Source organism: Haliotis rufescens, unplaced genomic scaffold (genome assembly GCF_023055435.1).
Source record: "Haliotis rufescens isolate VD_foot unplaced genomic scaffold, xgHalRufe1.0.p SCAF_9, whole genome shotgun sequence".
In the NCBI taxonomy this organism is placed as follows: domain Eukaryota; kingdom Metazoa; phylum Mollusca; class Gastropoda; order Lepetellida; family Haliotidae; genus Haliotis; species Haliotis rufescens.
Window position 1 is genome coordinate 18,314,727 of NW_025964383.1, and position 25,804 is coordinate 18,340,530.

Here is a 25,804-nt window from a genome sequence, read left to right on the forward strand (position 1 = left end):
ATCATACTTTCCGGTGTGGATTTGGAGCATTATAAATGTAAACATCATCATCATCATCATCATCATCATTATTATGATTATTAAAAAGTGTGGTCACGAATTCTTTGCCTAGTTTATCTTCAGAAATTAGTCTCTTTCTTTCGGAATAGATTGTTTTACATCTCTAAAACATTTCAGATTTTCCTGATTTTACTCAGAAAGGGGGAACATGTTTTAAAGTTGCAGTTAGCTCTTTGGAAATGTTGAACACCTATTATGAGACATCATGGCATTGACGGATATACACACGATTAATTATAAATGCACCAGGGCGTATCATTACAAAAAGAAAGAAAGATATATTTAAACAAACATTAGTGACATCGAATCTTTATCATGACATATACTATGAAAGGCGTGGAGTACTCACCGCGTTCCGATCGGCATCCCAGAAAGCAGAGGTCCCTGGTTGCACGGAATTAGATCTTGGACGCTGGCTAGCGTCGAACTGTTTCACCCACGATGGTGACTCTGCCATCCCTGACGTTGCTGCTGTCGACTTATCTTCTTTCAATATCCATGCCGCGGAAGATGATATCCTTGTGTATGAATACGCAGTCTCACAAACTCCACACAGGGTCACTGAGGGGCACGCACTGATGACGAGCTACGAACTTCGACTGCTGCCTGTCACGTTCCGGAATAAGTTCCGACAATATGAAGTGATCCCAAAAAGGTTCTGGATGAAGTACACACACAGCTTGAAATATGTGGTTACATCACTTTCGTATTAACGAAGGTTCACATCAAGTCAGGACAACTTGTCTTCCTAACAGAGCTCAATATATATCAGTACAATGTTGTAGGTGTACCTTTCGGTCTGTGGCAGACGACCACACCTGCAGACGATCCTATGAGCAGACGATAATGTTGAACTGATTCTATGTTTTTTCTTCAGTGGTCAATAAAATCACTGAAATAACTCTCCAATGAATTTCAACTGCAATCTTTGGTTCATGTGCACGCAAGCTGTAAATTTAAAGTTGTCCGCATCGGAATAACACCGTATCCTCCTTCCGTCTACCGCCGACAGTTGATCACTCCGGCAGACGTGCCTCTCGTTTTTCCTGCACCAGCTTAGAGACAGCAGACGACGTCAGATGTCATTAATTAAACAATCACCAAACCCTACCTCAACAAGAGGTCCCGCAACAGCTGATCATCACTCAAAATATTCACCAAGAGCAACCGGCTGCCGATAGGCTCAACGTCTCATCTCAACGCCTGTGACGAGAATGACTGCGACTCCAGATTACGTTGCCCCGGGCTCTGCGTGGAATGTGCCTGCCCATCTGCGATAGTTTGACAGTAAAATCTCTTTATGGTGGGTCTCGTCACGCACAAAGGGTTGGTGACGGAATAACGGTGTAGTATCTCTTCTACCTAATGTGGTGATGGGGTACTCGCGCCCTACTTCACTATGGCTGACTTGGTAAATGAAATTCCACGATGGACAGCGTTTGTATCGTGAATGAAAGATGTACAAGACTTGGAACAGTGTTTCAACAAATCATTGGGGCATTTCGTTACTTCGATCAAATGCACATTATAAAGATATGAACTTGATTCTAGATTCTCTCTAACATTCGACCGCCTCCGAGGTCAAATCGACAGAGCGTGTGCCCGGAGATCGGAAGGTCCGGGGTTCGATCCCCAGCCGCGTCATACCAAATGACGTTAAAAGGCGGTAATTGTTGTTACCCTGTCTGACGCTCGGAATTAAGGGGATAAAACAAGGACTGTTCGGCTCGGAGTCAGAAAACCGTGTCTGAGTAGGGCATTCATGTTAAACTGCGGCATAGTATCTCAGTGAGCTTGCACGTTGCTATATAAGTGCAATTGTGAATTCGACATAAACCCAAATTTCACCTCAGCGAGATACAACCATCATTGGAAGTAGGTACCCTAATTCATCAATGGATGAACAGAGGGATGCAAAACATTTTCCCAGGCTGCAAGCTGGCTAAACGTGTTTAACATTTAAATCCCTCTACTTCTGTCCACATAGATATAGTAGTAGAAATGTATACTATAGGGGGGAAATGCGCCGAGGAATAAGTTCAATATAGTTTACTTTAAATTTCATAACTCATGCGTTCCCTTGAGCGAAATAAATGATCAAACATATTCAGTCATTCAGTCACAAATTACATTCATTCACATTAGATTGATGCATGCTAGTCATGACAAGATAAACTAAAAAGTCATATGTTAGACATCTTACGATAGCGTATTTCCCTTTGAACGTATACATTTTGATGACAAATATTTTGATTTCTTGAACGTGTCATTTGTAAGCTAGTACTACTTGCCCAAACCACTCTGGTCTAAAACAACAAAGTTAATGGTTCAGCGAGCAGCTTAATGCCCTGGATATTACCTTTAATCTAGTGATCTAGTTTTACATCATACAAAAATAAGAATACTGGATTTTAAAAAATAGAATGACTTATATATTGATGTTTTGATGTTCAACATGAAAGTATACACCGCGTTTGAAGGTGCCTGGAAATGAAACTAACAAGAAATGGTTATTCAGTGGTCATGTATTTGATATGGGTATCGTTGTGTTTTGGGCTCAAATTTGCAGTGTTTCGGCTAATAGTAACGTTTGTAATTTTTAGGAAAAATCCAAATTTCAAATGTATACTTTCTTTGTCCCGGCATTTTATGTTAAATATTTGACATGATATATCTTGTGTTCATACTTAATAATCCAACACACGGAGGATTGTAGTAAACCTCTATATATCTCGGAGGTACGGGTGGCCCAGTCGTCAAAGGCGCCGCAATTCGCTGTGCAGAGTTGCGTCCCTTGGGCACGCCAGAAACCTATGATTGTGGGTTCGAATCCCGATTCGCCCCGATTATGTTTCTAGGTTTCCCGTGCTCGTGGGTTTCACCGAAGTGGTAAACGTCTGAGACCTGCATCACTTCGGGCTTTCTTCCCACATTAAGCTGACACGCCGTGATATAACTGGAATACTGTTACAAGCGGCGTTAAACCTAACTCACTCACTCACTTACTGTATGTCTCATTACCCTATTGAGGTAAAACATCGTTAAATCAACACTGATGTTACCCGAAAGTGATTCATAAATATTTCAAATTGTTACTGCGTCTCCCCAGAATCTAGTTGATTATGCTTACACAGTATTAGTACATTGCTGATAATGATTAGTAGTGCTTAAATCAGAGCCATTTCCAGAGTCCATCTTCGAGAAGACGGTAACATTCCATAGCCTCGCATGGCTGCTCAATAAAGACGGACGACGTCATCACATGTGTGTAGTTGTCACACGTTACGCTGACCGGTGTAGATAGTGTGTACGCCGGCCACATGCGTGACGTAATGGTCAGATAAAGGCGAATAAAATGCATACAGTTGCGAATGTCCGATGGCCGGATCTGATAGCACAAATATGGCGTTGAGGTAGATGACCGACTCGAGAGGTACGTATCCGTGACAGGTGCGTATGAACGCAACACACAGCCTAACATAGACTAACGCTTAGTCTCTGAAAATATATAATTTTGATAGAAACAAACGGCAATTAAATGGAATAGGAGCCCAGTGAGACGGAGATTTAGAACCTGCGGAAAGTCTAGACTTGCTTCATTTAGGACTATAGCATTACAGTAAGGGGTGGGCATAAGAGAAAATAATATAGTTCAGAGACTGTGAGACAGACTTCCTTACAACGCTATATGCAGTTTTGTTAATTGTTTGTCCCCTGAAAGAGACGAAAGGTCTATTTATCTTTCATTTTCTTTAAATATACTTTACTTCAAGTTTGTTTTATGGTATGCATCTTTGTGTCAAAAATGGGAAATGGAGTATATCACCTTCGTTCCGTGTGTCATACATCCATCAGTACACCCTTCTATCAATCTTTCCATCCATCCATACATCCCTCTTTAATCCTTCTATCAATCTATCCATCCACAAATACATCCCTCAGTACACCCTTCTATCAATCTGTCCATCCATCCATACATCCCTCAGTACACCCTTCTATCAATCTGTCCATCCATCCATACATCCCTCAGTACACCCTTCTATCAATCTGTCCATCCATCCAGACATCCCTCAGTACACCCTTCTATCAATCTGTCCATCCATCCATACATCCCTCAGTACACCCTTCTATCAATCTGTCCATCCATCCATACATCCCTCAGTACACCCTTCTATCAATCTGTCCATCCATCCATACATCCCTCAGTACACCCTTCTATCAATCTGTCCATCCATCCATACATCCCTCAGTACACCCTTCTATCAATCTGTCCATCCATCCAGACATCCCTCAGTACACCCTTCTATCAATCTGTCCATCCATCCAGACATCCCTCAGTACACCCTTCTATCAATCTGTCCATCCATCCATACATCCGTCGATACACCCTTCTATCAATCTGTCAATCCATATATACATCCCTCAGTACACCCTTCTATCAATCTGTCCTTCAATCTGTCCACCCTTCCATCTATCCATCCTTCTTGTTTCCATCCATCCACCTACCTACCATTCCATCATCCTTCTTTTTTTCCTTTCTGCATCCGTCCTTCCTTCCTTCTCCATCCGCCCTTTCTCCCCATCTCCATCCTTCCTTCCTTTCCTTTTGCATCCTTTATTTCTTCCCTTCTCCATCCTTCATTTCTTCTCTTCTCCATCCTTCATTTCTTCCCTTCTCCATCCTTTCTTCCTTCCCTTCTCAAACCTTCCTGTCTCCCCATCTCCATCCTTCCTATCTGCTCTTCTCCTTCCTTCCTTTCTCCCATCTCCAACCGTCCTTTCTTCCCTTCTCCATCCTTCATTTCTTCTCTTCTCCATCCTTCCTTCCCTTCTCCATCCTTCCTTTCTCCACATCTCCATAATTCCTTCCTTCCCTTCTCCATCCTTCCTGTCTCCCTATCTCCATCCTTTCTTCCTTCCCTTCTCCATCCTTCATTTCTTCCCTTCTCCATCCTTCATTTCTTAACTTCTCCATCCTTCATTTCTTCCCTTCTCCATCCTTCATTTCTTCTCTTCTCCATCATTCCTTCCTTCCCTTCTCCATCATTCCTTTATCCCCATCTCCATCATTCCTTCCTTCCCTTCTCCATCCTTCATTTCTTCTCTTCTCCATCCTTCCTTCCTTCCCTTCTCCATCCTTCCTTTCTCCCCATCTCCATCATTCCTTCCTTCCCTTCTCCATCCTTCCTGTCTCACCATCTCCATCCTTTCTTCCTTCCCTTCTCATCCTTCATTTCTTCCCTTCTCCATCCTTCATTTCTTCCCCTCTCCATCCTTCATTTCTTCCCTTCTCCATCCTTCCTTTCTCCCCATCTCCATCATTCCTTCCTTCCCTTCTCCATCCTTCATTTCCCCCTTCTCATCCTTCCTTCCTTCCCTTCTCCATCCTTCCTTTCTCCCCATCTCCATCATTCCTTCCTTCCCTTCTCCATCCTTCCTGTCTCCCCATCTCCATCCTTTCTTCCTTCCCTTCTCCATCATTCATTTCTTCCCTTCTCCATCCTTCCTGTCTCCCCATCTCCATCCTTTCTTCCTTCCCTTCTCCATCATTCATTTTATCCCTTCTCCATCCTTCATTTCTTCCCTTCTCCATCCTTCATTTCTTCCCTTCTCCATCCTTCATTTCTTCCCTTCTCCATCCTTCCTTTCTTCCCTTCTCCATCCTTCCTTTCTTCTCTTCTCCATCCTTCCTTCCTTCCCTTCTCCATCCTTCATTTCTTCCCTTCTCCATCCTTTCTTCCTTCCCTTCTCAAACCTTCCTGTCTCCCCATCTCCATCCTTCCTATCTTCTCTTCTCCTTCCTTCCTTCTCTTCTCCTTCCTTCCTTTCTCCCATCTCCAACCTCCTTTCTTCCCTTCTCCTTCCTTCCTTCCTTCCCATCTCCATCCTTCCTTCCTTCCAATCTCCTTCCTTCCTTCCCTTCTCCATCCTTCCTTTCTTCCCTTCTCCATCTTTCCTTCCTTCCCTTCTACATCCTTCATATCTTCTCTTCTCCATCCTTCCTTCCTTCCCTTCTCCACCCTTCCTTTCTCCCCATCTCCATCCTTCCTTTCTTTCCTTCTCCATCCTTCCTTTCTCCCCATCTCCCCCCTTCCTTTCTTCCCTTCTCCATCCTTCCTCTTCCCTTCTCCCATCCTTCCTTTCGTTCGTTCATTTTATAGAGTGGTTCACTCCTTTATTGTGTTTGCCTCAGCTACTTGTTACAAAGATGCATATTTGAGAAATAAGTGTTAATATTCAAGACAATCATTTCCTAGTCCCTGAAATATTATTGCGTATGAGATTAAATTTATATAATTATGTCAAGAAAATCTTCAGTATGAAGGAACCCTCTAATTTCCTTGAGCAGAAACGGGTGTGAAAATTGATTTGGTGACTGTTTTATTAACCATAGGCTCTGCGAGAGACATTAAATATACTAAAGGATATGGTCATCCTTAAATTGGTATGTCATTACAAATGACAGGCGACACGCGTTAGTTAATGAACTGAACATTAATAAAATGGCAACTTTACTGTTACAACAATTCATAAATCAAACAATTAAGGAAAGTGGTAGGTAAATATTATCATGGCTACTGTCAGTTTCAGGCAACACGGAAGATGTTTTAAACTCTTCACTACCATAAAACACACAATAAAGAAATAAACCTTTCTAATCCAGTCAAAACCCATCATACAATTTGTTGCAAAGACCTCATAAAAACGTCACATTCTGATTAAGAAAACGCTCGCCTATTATTTCAGAAGATAGTGAGACGCCGTGAATTGTTTCTTCTCTGCCTCACCCCCGGGCCACAAGACTCCCGACCCCCGGGCAGGGTGCGGTAATGTGGCAGCTAAATCTCCACGGTATTATCTTAATGGGAGTTGCTACGTGAGACATCCTTAATCTCTACATAACATCGCATCATGTCGCTAATCACGTGTACAGATACCACGTGCCCAGAAGACATCACCATTCCGGCCACGCATGCGTGGTTGAGAAACGACCGTTGAACAACAAACTTGCAGTGTTACAGATCTGTTCGTATTTTTGGAGTAAGTTGGACATTGTTTGTTTGTTGCTTAACCCGCACTGAGCATATGTCGACTTGTAAGCAATCTTCCAGAATTAAGGGCTATAGAAAACCTCCAAAATTATTGATAGGTTTTGGCATATCCCATGCTATTTATCTCCCGGTTCGCCCCGATTATGTTTCTAGGTTTGTCAGCGCCATACCGTGGGTTTCACCGAAGTGGTAAACGTCTGAGACCTGCATCACTTCGGGCTTTTCTCCCACATTAAGCTGACACACCGTGATATAACTGGAATACTGTTAAAAGCGGCGTTAAACCCCACTCACTCACTCACTCACTCACTCACTCCTGTAATTATTTGACAAAAACTGAACATTTTTGTTCCATCACGTGACATTTCAATCAGTTTTATTTCCAATATGCTTAGGTCAGACGTACAGACCGGTTTAACACTGAACATTTGAAACTGTATTTCTTACTGCATGTGAATCTTAACTAAGGGACAAAAGGAAGTATACCAAGTTTGTTTTTTGTTCAATTGAAAATTTAAAGAACTGTTGTTAATGTTGATAATGTCTGTTTTACCATCACCCGTTCCTGCAAAAGTTAGTAAAACGTTATCTGTGACTGGGTAATTTTGTGTAAACTAAATTGGTTCAATGAAGACTAGGGTTAGAAATTAATTTGCTACCACATGACCCCTACAATGTTTGAAATATTGTACATTTGTGCCGCAAAAAGCAAATGTATTTATTTTCGGAGAAAATATGTCTGAGATACCCATCACCAGTTGTGTATAATGCGATATTTTTAATATTAATTTTCAAATCAAATTATATTTTTAAAAATAAAACCATGCAGAAGAATTCTTTGGCTGCTGGCTAAGCGCAGGTACGCTTTATTTTTTGGATATAATATCGCTAATATCATACTGGTGTTAACATACACATAAATAGGTGTTTTGATGGTTATTTTTCCTATTATTTTGTACTAAAAATAGTCAGCCATTTGGTAACTAACGATCTTAATAAGCACATATAACGTTAAAATATGGTGTTCAACAAAATTGACAGTTCCTTGGCTGCTGGAATAAGAAAGGATGATGTTACAATGTTTTACTTAGATACTTTTATACATGTTTTAATGTACATACGATGTCTCATAAGCCTGTAAAGGCTGGGTGCAATAATGATGATAATTGTTTATATTGTATATGTTATTTGCACGTGACATCTTAATAAAATATTTTCCCTCTCTCTCTCTCTCTCTCTCTCTCTCTCTCTCTCTCTCTCTCTCTCTCTCTCTAACTTAAGATATTTTAATTGAAAAATAAACAATCAATAAAATCGAGTGAGAGGAGTTTCTTTTTCTCCTCAGTTTCTAATAAATATTTTAAATTTGGATCTGGCGATTATAGAAGAATATTAAGTAATGGATGTTAGTATATGAATATAATTTAGTATTGCCTTAAATTTATAGTAATAAAACGTGAAATTCCTGAATTTCTTGGTACACACTCAATTTCCACACTCAGCTTAATCGGAATCGAGAAAAAACATAAATGTCAACAAAAAAAAATTTTCATAGTCGTCTTGAATTAAGAATAATATGCCACTTGGGGAGTGGACAGAAGGTCACTATGCTAAGCCTGCTGAAATTTCTGAAAGACATTTTTAAAGTACAGCCACACATCGCCTTTTCGAGGGCTGTTAAAAAATGGTTCTGACTAACTTTCAATTATGGGCCATAACAAAGTGAACTAGTCAATTTAGTGCATTGTTTGAGTAGTTCATTGAAAGTGTATTTGGTTTGTTGAGGCCCTATATTAGCGACAGTGAGTGAGTGAGTTTGGTTTAACGCCGCTTTTAACAGTGTTCCAGTTATATCACGGCGTGTGAGCTAAATGTGGGAGGAAAGCCCAAAGTGATGCAGGTCTCAGACGTTTACCACTTCGGTGAAACCCACGAGCACGGGAAGGGTGCTGACAAACCTAGAAACATAATCGGGGCGAACCGGGATTCGAACCCATAATCATTGGTTTCTGGCGTGCCCAAGGGACGCAACTTTGCACAGCGAATCGCGGCGCCTTAGACGACTGGGCCACCCGTGCCCCCTATATTAGTGACAGCCATTTGAACGTGATGGTAAGTACAAGGTAAGGTACAAGGTACCGAGCAGTCATCAAGTTTTTAACTTTCGCGAAAAGTTCTCCCCATGAAATTCACAAGTGTTTCCGGATAAGTGCCCCAGCTATTCCCCTGTTAAACGTTGGGCAGCTATGTTTAAGGCTGGGAGAACATGCCTTGATGATGACCCTAAGTCTGGACATCCCTCAACTTCCATCAATGAAGAGTCAATCAAGGAGATAGAAAAACTTTTACAGTCAGATAGACGTATTACCATTGCTGAACTTGAGTAAGACACAGGTCTAAGCCATGGATCCACTGAAACTATTATTCATGAACATTTACAGATGAATAAGATATCTGATCGTTGGGTATCATAAGGAAAAAAGAACTGACATTGCCAGAGGTAATTGATGAAATTTCGTCATATTCAAAACGGGATTAGTAACGGGTGATGAAACATGGGTCTACCACTATGATCCATGAAATGACACCATTCCACTTCTCCGGCACCAAAGAAATTCACGTCTTCAAGATCAGTGACGAAAGTTATGACCACTGTATGCTGGAATGCAAAGGGTGTGGTCCTTGTTGATAAAAGTCAAAAGATTACAGGTGCCTTCTATGCTGATTTACTTCATGACAATGCCTCTTCTCACACACCTCGCCTTGCAAAAGGCTGCTGTGCGACAATGTTGGTTCGAAGAGCTTCCTCGCCCTCCATACTCGCCAGACCTGGCACCAAGTGATTTCCACCTGTTTCCTAAACTGAAATAACACCATCGTAGAAAGCGATATGACGACAACGATGACCTCAAAGCTGCCGTGAATGGGTTTTTCAGGGAGGCTTCAGAAAACCTCTTCCTGACTGGAATTGGAAAGCTTCACTGTCGATATGAGAAGTGTATTTAAAAGCGAGGAGATTATGTTGAAACATAAAATTAAAAACCCTGTTTGGGTTATTTGTTAGGCTGAGACCATTTTGACCGGCCCTCGTACCAAGGTGTAAATACAGTTCTAAAGTCGCATTTATAACAAAAATATTAGAAAAGTGTTATTTCATGGACTAGCCCATACAAGTATATTGTGAGTAAAAGGCCTAAGGCCAAGAGCGGAATACAAGGAGAGACGAGGAAGTATATATGTCTGACAGTGGTCGTAGTGAAACAAATTTGTTCAGAGTGCACCTGCACTGTATACACATTGAACAATACTTTAATCGAAGTATTTTATATTTTTGTAATTTTCCCTTTCAATTAACCTTGATATTACTCATAATTGTACTGTAGAAGCAATAATGTTTCCTTTTTTTCGCCGGCGCATGTTATCGTATCCTTGTATTCAGGGGCGGTCGGGTAGCCTGGTGGTTAAAGCGTTCGCTCGTCAGGCCGAAGACCCGGGTTTGATTCCCGTCATGGGTACAATGTGTGAAGTCCATTTCTGGTATCCCCTTCCGTGATATTGCTGGAATATTGCTAAAAGCGGCGTAAACCTATACTCACTCACTCCCTCCTTGTATTAAATATAGCCTACTCTAAACTTTTTGACCTCAAGCATAAAATATTTCATACTATATCACGTTTCAAGTTTTTTATAAAATAGATTTAAACCATTAACAACACATAACACACGAGGTATAAGTAAGCGGTCCGAATCGATGCAAGTATGACATGGCGCCCGGAGATAGGTTTGTTGAATAGATTTGCTGCCGATGAAAACGTTTCAACGGTTTTGATTGAATCTACGTGTACTCTTGGTTGATAGTACATTAGTACAACCTTGTTAATTATTAAGAAATAATAATGATGTCTGATATTGAGCGATGTCAATTTAAAGATTGTGTGAGCTCTTTAGCCATCTTTCACATTTTGTCCTTTGAAAATGTCAGATGTCAATTATCCCGAAGTTGCTTTTATCACTAATGAAAGAGCACTGCCACTTAAACCTACATGGACGTAACTGGGCTCTCATGAAGATGTATCATCCACAATTACCGTTCGTATTGTAACATAATGTTAGAATCAGTCCGCGTATGAACTAATCACGACCACTTCCGCAAATTTGGTTGTGATGTCAAAACACTTACCATTTCAACGGGATTTTTATCGGTAAATTAAACTCACAGACAATTCTCAATGAATGTTTACTTTGACAAAAATGTCATATGCATATCGTCGTTAGGATATGTTCTTTACAATGGTATGACAAGGACGCTTGCTTGACTTTACATGCTTACATTCGGGTGCTTCCATATTTCGATTGATGTAGGTTTGGTTTGGTTGGTTTGTTGTTTAACGCCACACTCAGCAATATTCCAGCTATATGACGGCGGTCTGTAAATAATCGAGTCTGGACCAGATTGTTCAGTGATTGACACCATGAGCATCGATCCACGCAATTGGGATGGATGTCATGCATCAGCCAAGTCAGCGAGCCTGACCACCCGATCCCGTTAGTCGCCTCTTACGACAAGCATAGTCGCCTTTTACGGCAAGTATGGGTTGCTGAAGACCTATTCTACCCCGGATCTTCACGGGTCTGTAGTAAAGAAGCAAACCTACATTACCGACACTTTCACCGGTGGCATAGATCTTTAGAACTTGCTGAATTCAGATACTGTGACGGCCAGGCACCACGAGGGTTAAATATACAGTTAACCTAGCTCTACATCTCCTAAATATACTGATCCTGAAAATGCTGTTTTATTAGCGACATAAAATTAATTACATTTACATCCAATGGTGACAGCAAAGACAACTTCAGACCATTTAGTGATAAAACATCATGTATCTTATTATATCAGATAGCTACGCGATAAATCGCAAGGTTTATTTCACGATAAAACATTGTTCTATCATGACGTCATTTCTTGAGATTCGAGCATGCACTCCAACTTGATGACGTCATATATTGATATTCAGGATATATCAAACTTAACGCCCCTGTTCATAAAATGGACTTGTCCGAAATTGCCGAGATCGGATGCTATTGAGGGCGTCATCAATATTAAAATACGGGTAAATAGGTTTAACGCTTGTACGTTTTAGTAGCATTCTTAAAGAGACATAATGTTGATATCTGATATAAAAAAAATCGTGGTCGTTGTATATTTCTTAAGTAAACACACACGATTCATGTAATGTAGAGTACATTCTCTCAATATACAAACTTGGGTTGCTGTAGACCTGTTCTAATCCGGATCTTCAGTGGAGGCGACACGCATGGGTTGCTGAAGACCGGTTCTAACCCAGATCTTCAGTGTTGGCGACACGCATGGGTTGCTGCAGACCGTTTCTAACCCGGATGTTCAGTGTTGGCGACACGCATGGTTTGCTGTAGACGAGTTCTAACCCGGATCTTCAGTGTTGGCGACACGCATGGTTTGCTGTAGACGAGTTCTAACCCGGATCTTCAGTGGAGGCGACACGCATGGGTTGCTGCAGACCGGTTCTAACCCGGATCTTCAGTGGAGGCAACACGCATGGGTTGCTGCAGACCTGTTCTAACCCGGATCTTCAGTGCAGTGGAGGCGACACGCATGGGTTGCTGCAGACCTGTTCTAACCCCGGACCTTGGGGGGGGGGGGGGGACCACGTGAGTTGATTAATAAATCACAATAAAGTCGCCAGGTTTCAGTTCCTTGAAAGTAACATTTCTATGTGAAAGGAAATAATTAAATGTGATTAAAATAATTTCTTAAATGAACGCATAAACATTTTGTTTCAGTACATGTGTACATATATCTCTAAAACCTGTAACATCAGCTGTGTTGGGTGATTAATTGTCTCTCCTATTTATTTATCTATTCTCATCACAATTCATTTATATAATACAGTATAAAAATGTGGTATCGTGTTTTGTACGTAGAGTATGGACAACGTCTGTCTTCAGAAATGATTATATCTGTCAAAAAACAACATTTTGTCGCCATTTCTCACGGCGAATTTGAGATAGCATGCGCGAGATTCATCATGAGGCACGAAAGTTTCTAAAAACGAATTCCCTGTCATGTTGATACTGACAGACACTTGTGATAGATCTGAATGCACTAGGTCAGTTAAGCGCCAGGTATAATATTCGACGGGTGAGATATGTTTGGTTGCTTAGCAACATTTGTTTTATAAACTGAGTATATTTAGATGTTTTCCTTTGTATTTCATCGACGTGGCATTCAGCAGTACTTTCGGCGCCGTGGGTGCGTGTATAAACTTGTTTGTCACATCTGTATTCCGACAGTCTGTAAAAAAATCGTTTGGGGGACAGGAACCTATCCCTGCTGAAGATAATGACGTGGTATGCTTCTGTGTTGGTGAGTGTGTGAGTGAGTATGGTTTTACGCCGTTTTTAGCAAAATTCCAGCGACATCACGGCGGGGGACACCAGAAATGGGCTTCACACATTGTACCCATGTGTGGAATCGAACCGACGAGATAAAGCTTTAACCACTAGGTCCGACCGCATAGTGGTATATATATATATATATATATATATATATATATATATTATGTCGTGCTGCACGTGATCTCCACACTTAACACTCTATTCCTGCACGAGACAAATGGTGCATCTCGAGTCATGAATCTATGACGTCACATGTGATGCGTTCATGAGCGTCGGTCCACACAATATCAATATGTTCGTTGTTACATCGAACCAATCTAAATTCTCTTGACTATGAGTATGTGCATATATTTCTTTTATGGGATATCAATAATATGTTTGTTTGTTATTTGTTTAACGCCACACTCAGAGCAATATTCCAGCTATATGACGGCGGTCTGTAAATAACCGAGTCTGGACCAGACAATCCAGTGATTTATATCATGAGCATCGATCCACGTAATTGGGATGGATGTCATGCATCAATCAAGTCAGCAAGCCTGACCATCCGATCCCGTTAGTCGCCTCTTACGACAAGCATAGTCGCCTTTTACGACAAGCATGGGTTGCTGAAGACCTATTCTACACCGGATCTTCACTGGTCCAACAATATGTACAGCCTCTGACGATAAATTGTACTAGTTTACAAATATTTACCCGTATTTAACTAAAGATGACTCCCTCAATGGAATCCGACCTCACTAATGTCAGACAAGTTCATTTTATGCACAGGTGGGTATTTCCCGCATATTTTCACAATCCTCACGTCGATTACCCGTACCTTTTCTCCCAATACCGATTGTCACATCTCTCCCGCTTTGGGATGCGATCGTTCGGCCATCGCGTTTATCTGCGCAGTCCAGCTACATCTATGGGGAACAACTCAATAGACACTACCCTCTGACAAATAACGTCGTCACATACGACGTCATCAAGTTGCAAGCGCATGTTCGAATCTCAAGAAATGACGTAACGATAGAACAATGTGATATCGTAAAATAAACCACGCTTCGTTCTTCATTGTTCTTTGCGATTTATCGCGTAGCTTATAAATTGTTTGACAATGACAAAAACAGACGAATGGAAAAAGAACAGATGTTCATTTGGCTTTTGAAACCTAAACTGAATTCAAAAGTTTAATTTTGAAAACTTCCCTATGTAGGTTTTTGTATGTACCCGTGCTCGTGGGTCTCACCGAAGTGGTAAACGTCTGAGACCTGCATCACATCGGGCTTTCCTCCCACATTAAGCTGACACGCCGTGATATAACTGGAATACTGTTAAAAGCGGCGTTAAACCCAACTCACTCACTCACTCCCGGAGCGGAGTGCCCAATGATCTGCCCGTTCTTGGTCTGCCCGTTCTTGGTCTGCCAGTTCTTGGTCTGCCCACGGCCCCGCCTTTCCGTCTGAAACGTTCAATCAGTCTGTTGACAGATTTCCGATTGCACCCAAACATTCGTGCGACATGTAACGCTCTCTTATTTATTATCCCAATTGTTCCTTCGCTCTGATTTTGAGCTCACCTGGACATTTTTAATGTGTTTTCCTGTTGTCTCGGGTCTACGTAATCACTTTGACGACTGGTGTCACGCTCTATGTCAACTCGTTTCATTTTTATGTGAAAATATGTGTTTTCATTATTTTTTTACAGTTGTCTCGCGGCCCTGTCCCAAGTCACGGTCGAGTTTGAGTATTCGTGTAACGTCATGTTTTTTGGTTTGGTTTGTTGTTTAACGCCGCACTCAGCAATAGTCCAGCTATATGACGGCGGTCTGTAAATAATCGAGTCTGGACCAGATAATCCAGTGATTAATATCATGAGCATCGATCCACGCAATTGGGATAGATGTCATGCATCAACCAAGACATCGAGTCTGACCACCCGATCCCGTTAGTCGCCTTTTACGACAAGCATAGTCGCCTTTTACGGCAAGCATGGGTTGCTGAAGATCTATTCTACCCCGGAATCTTCACGGGCCGTAACGTCATGTTTCAATAACTCAAATCAGATTGCAATGTGTTATATCTAAAACACGTGATCGGGTACTTACTTTTGGACTTGAGATTCTATTTTTATATGTACTTATTAACGTATGATCCACACTTATTCATAAATAAATATAAATATTCAACAGTATTATCAAAGGGAAAGGGGCATACCACAGTTTCTTTATAAATCTACTAGTATATATTTCTTCTTGTGAGCTCGGACGGTGGGGTGGCAAAGTGGTTGAAGCGTTCGCTCGTCACACCGAAAACCCGGGTTCGATTCCACACATGGGTACATTGTGTGAAGCCCATTTCTGGTGTCCCCCGCCGTCATATTGCTGGAATATTGCTAAAAGCGGCGTAAAACCATACTCACTCACTCACTCACTCACTCACCCTGTGAGCTCGGACGGTGGGGTGGCAAAGTGGTTGAAGCGTTCGCTCGTCACGCCGAAAACCCGGGTCCGATTCCACACATGGGTACAATGTGTGAAGCCCATTTCTTGTGTTCCCCGCCGTGATATTGCTGGAACATTAGTAAAAGCGGCGTAACACCAAACTCAACCCTCTTTTTTTTAAAACAAGCAATCAGCCAACCGTTGCTGAACAGGTTTACACTGCATCAACACAATAAGTCTTTCTACAGAAACGAGATATGCAAAACTGAATGTCAAACCATTCATTTTAAAAAGTTCATGTCTTATATCCTGATGAATGTGGCCGTCCAGATATATGAATAATGCAATTCATCCGCTATATATGGAATACTGTAAAGGACATTCTCACGATCTCGCATTCTCGCGATCTCGACCTTTGGAAACGAGGTAAATATGCCCAAAACACGAGAATGCGAGATCGCGAGAACGCAAGATTTTGGCCAAATCTCGCGTTCTCGCGATCTCGCATTCTCGTGTTTTAGGGCATATTTACCTCGTTTCCAAAGGCCGAGATCGCGAGAATGTCCCTTACAGTATTCCATAGCTATACATTTAGGGTATTTTTACAAAATGGTCACAATCAAGTGGAGTAACTTGTAAAGCGTCCAGTTTCAATGTTCAAAGTAAGTGTACCACACCTTAGCGCATCTTCCCGAGGCAAGGGAGTTAACAGACTATAAAAGTCCAGTTTCCACCCTTGCTGAACTAGGCTGGTATTATGTAGTAGTTACAATTTGGCTGGATTTGCAAAGCATGTGCACAGCCAACTCATTGTCAACCCACATTTTACATGTTTTTATTCAAGGTGGGCGAGTGATTTGATGCACTTCGCGATGTAAGATCCGTTTTATCACAATATAGATATTGATTATCTATCAGATCGTCTTGACTGGGCGCCGCCATTTTGTTTGAAACAAATGCAAGTGATACGAGAGTTGGAATCTGATTGGTCCATAGGCGAGGCCTGGAAGGGACATAACACGTCAGACCACTGGTGGCGCAACGATCGAGCCCAGACATTCCAGCCTAGTTCGGCAAGGGTGGTAACTGGACTTTTAAAGTCAGTTAATTCCCTTGCTTCAGGAAGATGACCTTAGTGTACTTGTCATTGAAATAAGCAAACAATGTTATGGAGTTTTATCTTTAATGAATTTTTCTTAACTTGTTTCAGTGTGGTGAGATTGTGTCATTATTTCGCTCATGAAACGAGGCTTCGTCATCAAGAACTGCACATATCTGTTTTACAACAATTACTAAGACAAGGAGCCACGGCGGGATGGGAGATTCTGAACCAATAGAAAATCTAGACTGTTTCATTTAAGGCTTTTGCATTACAGAAAGGGCTGGGCAGAAGGGAAAATCATAAGGTTCAGGGGCTGTGAGACAGACTAAGTAATAACAAGTACCATCATTTCAACTTCTTTTGGTATGACGCGGCCGGGAATCGAACCACCGATCTTCCGCCATCCCGGGCAGACGCTCTATCCACTAGACCACGGAGGAGGTCGTAAGCGAGAGAATACATTCTGTGCTAAGTAAGTGATAAGAGGGGGCTGCTGACGTCACTTCCGGAACTAGGCGTTGTGGCGAAGGGATCAAGGGTGTTGATCATATGGATGGAGATATCATACCCTAGTTCATCGAGGATGGATAACTCCGGGCATCATAACATACTGTCGTTGAGTTAGACCTCGGCGTTGAACCACTCTGCGAATGACAATGACAAGTGGTGTGTGGGGTGACAGTAACAACCCCAATGGCAGCCAGTCACGAACTTTTAAAACTTTCAGATCCCGGCGTTGAGGATTATGAATAATGTGCAAGAAACCTTGTGAATGATCTAACGTCACTGAACAGGATGTAATCCCGTTATATTCCGGCGTGACGCATTGTTGAATTGGTAAGTGTGAGATATTGTATTTCATTATCATAACATTAAGACATCTCAAGTATAATTAAGTCACTTACTTTGGCAAGGAAAGGTGTTCGCATACGAGCAAATTCTGGCTTAAGAATAATGTTACTCTTAATCCCCCTTTCGATGACTTCAGGAGTATGTATACCAATTATATAATTACCAATAAAACAAAGTGTCAATTTGCAGCATACAATTAACTGTAACACGCGTACAGTGGTAATTCCGAAAAGCATGATGGCCTTTTTTGAGTGAGTTGTGTTTTACGCCGGTTTTAGCAATATCCCAGCAACATACGGCGGGGGACACCAGAAATGGACCGATTTTAAGTCAGATATGCTTTGAATACATCACCTGGCTGCGTTTGGATTGTCATTGGAAAGTCACATGAACGAACAAGGTAATGTTTGCAGTCGTGACAGTGACACGTTATTACCAAAGGGAGATAAACCGTTGCATCTTTCTCGTTCAAAATTCTAATGTAGGTTTTATTCCTTGTCTTCTTCATTTTGCAGGTTCATTTACATTTCATTTAGGTTTTTCCTGATCATCGTCTAAAAGGTAAAAAAAATTCATGTTTGTGAGAACTTTCCCTTTTAAACAACACTCATTGGGGATATCTGCATAGCAGTTGTTGGTTGGTTGTTTAACGCCGCACTAATCGTGTCTGGACCAGATAATCACGTGATTAATATCATGAGCATCGATCCACGCAATTGGGATACGATTACATGCATCAACCAAGTCAGCGAGCCTGACCACCCGATCCCGTTAGTCGCCTCTTACGACAAGCATAGTCGTCTTTTACGCCAAGCATGGGTTGCTGAAGACCTATTCTACCCCGGATCTTCACGGGTTAACTGCTTAGCAAAACTGCAGGGCAAAAGAAAGTATACACCCGTGTTTGATTGTGGCTAAAAACGAAACAAACAAAACATGGTTATTCAATGATGATGTATTTGATACGGGTATCATAGTTGTGTGTTGGACCTTAAACTGTTTTCAGCCTAGTAACGTTTTAATAATCCAATTCTCCAGTGCATACTTTCTTTTATCCAGCAAGTTAATTTTATTTAAGCATTGTCGGGACAAATGCAATGCACTGTGTGACCCCAGATATCCCCATCGAGCCTCTGCGTCTGTGTCGTCACGGCAGCCACTCCAACTCAGTCATCTGCTCCAGGAACTGTGATACACTTACAAGCAGATGCTGTCTGGCCGTGACGGCCGACACGTGGGAGGACCAGTGATCAGGAGTCACTTATATGCTATGCGAGTCATGACAAAGATGTAGTTGTGGGAAGGGTGCACGCATTTACATTTCAGAATCGTCTCTTATAAGTACATGTGTACTACTCAAAGAGTTAAGGACCATCTGATTCTTCCCTAGTAGTAGTAGTAGTAGTAGTAGTAGTAGTAGTAGCTTGGGTAATACTCCCCAGGGTGCCTGAATCGAGTGCACACTGATCCATTGACCGGTGCAGTAACGTTAGCGCTTTGAGCATACACCTTGTAAGGACATTATTATTATTTTTATTACCATCATCATCATAATCATCATCATCATCATCATCATCATCATCATCATTTTTATCATCATCATCATTATTATTATTATTATTATTATATCATCATTATTATCATTATCATCGTTGTTGTTATTTTTATTATTATCATTATTTTATTTTATTGTTGTTTTTGTTGTTGTTGTTGTTGTTGTTATTGTTATTGTTATTATTTACCGCACTTCTGGCAGATTAACTATAGTAATATGAAAGAACCGGGTAATCCTTTTGAGTAGTATAGATAAAAAGTACGAAATGGGCAGGCACAAAGGCATCGATCCAGAATGTCGCTTGTGTAGATATTGCCTTCGATTAGATATTAGTCTTGTGGAAAATGAATATCGTTTTGCCCTTGTATGTCCTGCTTTTAATGATTTAAGACATCGATACATTGATCCTAAATACTTTGTAAATCCGTCACTGGAATCCTTTGTTCGTCTGATGTCATCTAGTCATAAACCTACTATTGTACAGCTATCGAAGTTCCTATTGAATGCAATGTAATTGCATGAGTCACTTTATCAGTAATTGTATTTCTGTAATGTTATGTTCTATGGGCCTGTTGCCTCTAACTTGAAACAAAGGTGTTGTGAATAAAAAGTACCTTCAAATGTCAACTTTTATCATGTCACTTATTATATATCATAATAATATATCATATTCCACGCCATCGTTAACGCCTTATTAAAATCGACCGCCTCCGTGGTCTAGTGGTAGCCCGAAGAGCGGAAGGTCCTGGGTTCGATCCCCGGTCGCGTCATACCAAAAGACGTTAAAAGATGGTACTTGTTGTTACCCTGTCTGGCACTCGGCATTAAGAGGCTAAAACAAGGACTGGTCGGCTCGGAGTCAGTATACTGTGAGTGGGGTATTCATGTTAAACTGCGGCATGGTATCTCAGTGTGCTAGCGCTATAAATCAGCATCAGTCCGGACTAGTACAAGCAGCCACACACATACACGTGCATGCACGTCGCTAGATAAGTGCAACAATAAGACGCGACGTTAAACCCAATTTCACCTCACCACTCCTTATTAATATCAGATTAAAATGATACACAGTTAAAAGCCATGGGTGAAACGATATAAACACATCTAAGTTTCAGTGTAGTGATAAAACGATGTTACCATGGATACGTTAGATCCCTGGGAGGTACATGGATATAACGAACTACAAGGGACCAGAGAAATCAGTTCGTTATATACGTTGTTCGTTATATACGTTTTTGCTAACAAACGTCCGCCATCTTGGATAAAACAAAAAACAAACACAATACACGTAATTGCAGCATTGGCTTGTATTAGCAGTGATCACTTCATAGCATTTAATTGAGAATGGTACTCAATGTTGATTTTGGAATGTCAATTTGAATTGCAATGTCTTTCTTGGTTTTTATGCCAGCATCAACAGCATTTATATTTTCTCAATTTCGTGTCTGAACTGATAGCCTTCCTCTTACTATTGCCTGCCATGATAGCATATGCAAGTGAACTGACACTTTGATGTTGTTGTTTTTGTTGTTGCATTAAGTGTTTAAGCGGTCGCCTTCTGCCTAAGCAATTTCGGCTGACCTGTCCCTCTTTGGGACTCCTGTGTGTGAGTTGGGTACACATATCTTTTGTGAGTTTGGTATTTGCATAATTTCTGTTTTTGTATTGGTAGGATTTCTATTTTCGTATATTGGTATAATTTCATTTTTATCCTTGGCTGCTCTGTTTATATACGTTCGAGTAGCTGTCCATTTCTCAGAAATAGAGTTAGTATGGCCTTCGCTACTGCATCTCTTGGCTTTAGGAGATCTACGTCGAACTGCAATTCTTGTTTTAACCTAGCCTGGGCTGGGGCATGGTCTTGACATTCTAGTAACACGTGAGCAATGGTTTCAGCCTGATTGCAAGATGAACAAACTTTGTCATAGTGCTTTTTGTGACCGAGTCTGAGGCGTGAGATAGCAATTTCAACTTTCCTTTCATTTGAGTATGAGTTTGGCTTTTGTTGGATCTTGGGCTGAATTTTGTATAGCCATCTGCCGATCTTACTTGCGTCCCATTGGGCTTGCCTTCTTTGGGCTATAGCGGCTTTGATTTGGCTTTTTATCTCTAGTTTACTAAAAGGAATAGGCTGTATCTCCGCTTTGTCTAGAGCTAGCTTCGCCAGTGAGTCTACCTTTTCATTCCATGAATATTTATGTGAGAGGGGATCCAACACAGCTCCACCTGTTGCCCTTGGTCCGATAGTTTTGTATATTCGTATAGAATATTGTTGACTGTGTTTGGCCTGGAGTTTGAGTTTCTGCCGCTGATGGCTTGAAGTGCCCTTAGCGAGTCTGATAGGACGACTTGACACTTGGAGTCAATCTCGTAAACTTTATATGTTTAATGTTTGTTTTACAGACAAGATTACATGTAAGGTAAGATTAAGACAATGCAAGTTTAACAAGGTTGATCCGTCACTGCTGATTATATTGATTCGCTGTGAATGTGTTGATTCACCGCTGAGTTTGCGTAAAGCCAATTGTCAGTGACACTTGACCCTTGACACTGAGTGAGATTATCAGTTCGCTATACACGTCACTTATTCGTGGTTGTTTGGTTGGTTGGTTGGTTTGTTTTTTGTTTACGCCGCACTCAGCAATATTCCAGCTATATGACGGCGGTCTGTAAATAATCGAGTCTGGACCAGACAATCCAGTGATTGACATCATGAGCATCGATCCACGCAATTTGGATCGATGACATGCATCAACCAAGTCAGCGAGCCTGACCACCCGATCCCGTTAGTCGCCTTTTACAACAAGCATAGTCACCTTTTACGGCAAGCATGGGTTGCTGAAGACCTATTCTACCCCGGAATCTTCACGGGTCCTTATTCGTGGTAGATGGGCTTGTCGGTGATTAGATATCAGTTCGCTGTATCTGTTTTCGCTGTAGAGAGTTGGTTATATACGTAAATTTTATATGATATTATATAGGAGATAAATCGGGGATTTTTATCGGGGTTTTATCGGGGTTCGTTATATCCGTTTGTTCGCTATATCCGTGTCCGTTGTATCCGTGGTCTACTGTAGTTTGAACAGCGTCATGACGTAAGACCATTATGACGTCATTCAAAAAGTGTACTTTATCGCACGATATACAACAGCTACGCGATAAATCGCAAATAACAACGAGAACGAGGCATGGTTTATTTCACGTCGTAAATAAGACGACGTTATTTTTCAGGGGGTAGTAAGTTTGTCAACTTAATTGTTGCTTATCAACGCATATGAACGCAATGAACAAACGATCGGCTCCAAATGTGGGAGAAATATGACAAGCGGTATTAGGAGAAAAGGTAGAGATAATCGATGGATAAAATGTGAAAATATTTAGGATATATCAAACTTACAGCCCCTGTTCATAAAATGGACTTGTCCGACATTGACATTCGGATTGTATTCAGGGAGTAATTATCATTATTAAAATACGGGTAAATATTTTAAAGCTTGCAAATTTTATAAACATCCTAAGGGAGGTTGTAAATAATTCTGATGACGTCATGAAGTTCCATGGCACAATAAGTTTATAAAATTTACCTCTGACAGAGACACTGGTAAAACACTGGGGGGGGGGGAGTGAAAGGATTAATTATGAAAGCACTCAATTTGGCCCTTTCTTCATGATATTCCATCGCCCAGGAACAGACCCGTGAAGATCCCGACTAACGGGATCGGGTGGTCAGGCTCGCTGACTTGATTGATGCATGTCATCGATCCCAATTGCGTGGATCGATGCTCATGATATTAATCACTGGATTGTCTGGTCCAGACTCGGTTATTTACAGACCGCCGTCATATAGCTGGAATAATGCTGAATGCGGCGTACAAACAAACAAAATCATAAATGATAATGAGTGCGGCGTTAAACAACCAACCAACCAACAAACAAACCAAACAACCAACCAAACAACCAACCAAACAACCAACATCGCCCCGGAACAATGTGTGATAAGTTTACAAATACCTTACGTCAAACACAAGGGGGACAGTTGTGGCGTGGTGACAATCAGACGTCAACAAATTACGTGAGATGTTTCATCAGTTGCTTACATTTGTAATAAAAAAAATTGTGCGCGTTCTTTACGAGACATACGCGCCAGACTGCTCCTAACAGTGACGCACACAGTCTTGCTATGCAAGGAGTTCCGCCTCGAACCTGACAATATCGGGTAATATTTAAATTTTACAAAACACACTGCACGAAATGACATAAAGATATGTATGTTGACATTTCAGGTTTCTATAAATAAACAATGGCAGGTCACTGTGGGCTTGTAACACACCTTGTGCTTCAAGGGTATATAAGTTGGCATTCTCCGAGACGTTCATCATCATAAATCTCACGTTCCACTGAATCATGCAGGAAGTTACATAATTTTCGAAAATCAAGATTTGTACTTAGACTCTATTTAAAGAAATAGCTCCGAGACAGATTTTCGGTGTCACAGTGGAATTATGAGTAGACTTTTGCGAGTGCATGTCGATGTGTCTGTCTCTCCGTGTGTGTGTGTGTGTGTGTGCGTGCGTGCGTGCGTGCGTGCGTGCGTGCGTGTGCGTGCGTGCGTGCGTGTGTGTGTGTGTGTGTGTGTGGTGGGTGGTGGTTGTCGCGGCTAACGGGATCGGGTGGTCAGGCCAGCTGACTTGGTTGATGCATGTCATCGTATCCCAATCCAATTGCGGGGATCGATGCTCATGATGTCAATCACTGGATTGTCTGGTCCAGACTCCATTATTTACAGACCGCCGTCATATAGCTGGAATATTGCTGAGTACGGCATTAAACAACAAACAAAAAAAACAAAAAAAACTCAACAAAAGGGTACAATCATATGGATGGTTTTGTATCCATTCACCCAGTTTCCACTTCTAATTATCTGTACAACATTATAGGCTGAGTGGGGGCGGTCGGGTAGCTAAGTGGTTAAAGCGTTCGCTCGTCACGCCGAAGACCCGGGTTCGATTCCCGACATGGGTACAATGTGTGAAGCCTATTTCTGGTGTCCCCCGCCGTGATATTGCTGGAATATTGCTAAAAGCGGCGTAAAACCATACTCACTCACTCACTATAGGCTGAGTGACACTTTTTCAAAGTCTTATGACTAATACGTGGTACTCTTGTCTAGGATTGCACCTCGGAGCAGTCAGATGTGGATTTATATTAAATAGGGATGGTACTTAGTAACTATTTACATAAATCAAACAATTGCTGCCTACTTTTTATATAATATTCATCTTGACCTTTCTTACGACTATTTCTCCCTCCGTGATTAACTACGCATCTCAGAATCGCGATCGTGACAGTTACATGTATACATTCGTAGTATGGTAGCAGTTTCCTCCTTACATTTTCAAGCAAATATAATTTTGTAATTTGAAGTTTACACGATATACGGCTTTTCCATTGGACGAGAGGTCGGTCACATGACCGCGGAAGGCTTGACCTTGTATATTTTCGTTTCATTGAGGTATGAATCGAAAAGCCGATGTGCAAACTGTATGAATCCGCGTAAGCTCCGACGTTCATACAGTTTGGCCCTCACTCTATGAGGGTTCATACTTCAATGAACTCACACAACGTGAAAGTCCATTCTTAAACAACAACATTAAACACTGTACAAATAGTTGGATATCTATCCACGAAACGTGATATCATTCTACAGTATATGAATGGAACATACATGTACATTGTTTAAGAATTGACATCAATATTTGTTTTATTTTATGGTAGTACTTTCAAACGAAAAATCTGGAGTGACACTTTGTGTAAATCCGCAAAAAATATTGAAGTAAAATCTTATAATAGGCATGGCATTATTAAGTCTTTGAAAGGCATTTAGAAGTGATAGACATAAGGAAGAGAATTTATGGATGTCAACTTCTTTATTATTAGTTTCGGAGAATATGCTTACTCCTTCACCTGATACTCCGAACTGTTGTGTTCCTAACAATAAAGAAGTTGACATCCATAAATTCTCTTCCTTATTGCGGGGGTCACGGGTGGCCCAGTCGTCTAAGGCGCCGCTATTCGCTGTGCAGAGTTGCGTCCCTTGGGCACGCCAGAAACCTATGATTGTGGGTTCAAATCCCGGTTCGCCCCGATTATGTTTCTAGGTTTGTCAGCACCATACCCGTGCTCGTGGGTTTCACCAAAGTGGTAAACGTCTGAAACCTGCATCACTTCGGGCTTTCCTGCCACATTAAGCTGACACGCCGCGATATAACTGGAATACTGTTAAAAGCGGCGTTAAACCCAACTCACTCACTCACTCACTC

General features: G+C 41.4%; 1 protein-coding gene across 1 annotated transcript in view; it reads right to left on the bottom strand.

Moving 5' to 3' along the window:
- The window catches only part of LOC124145954, a 40,442-nt gene extending 39,180 nt beyond the window's left edge, over window positions 1–1,262 (bottom strand). The window contains exon 1 of the mRNA XM_046515943.2: window positions 410–1,262. Coding sequence (XP_046371899.2) covers window positions 410–517 — 108 coding nt within the window. The 5' untranslated portion in view covers window positions 518–1,262. The remainder of the gene's footprint in view (window positions 1–409) is intronic.
- Window positions 1,263–25,804: the final 24,542 nt, after the last annotated feature.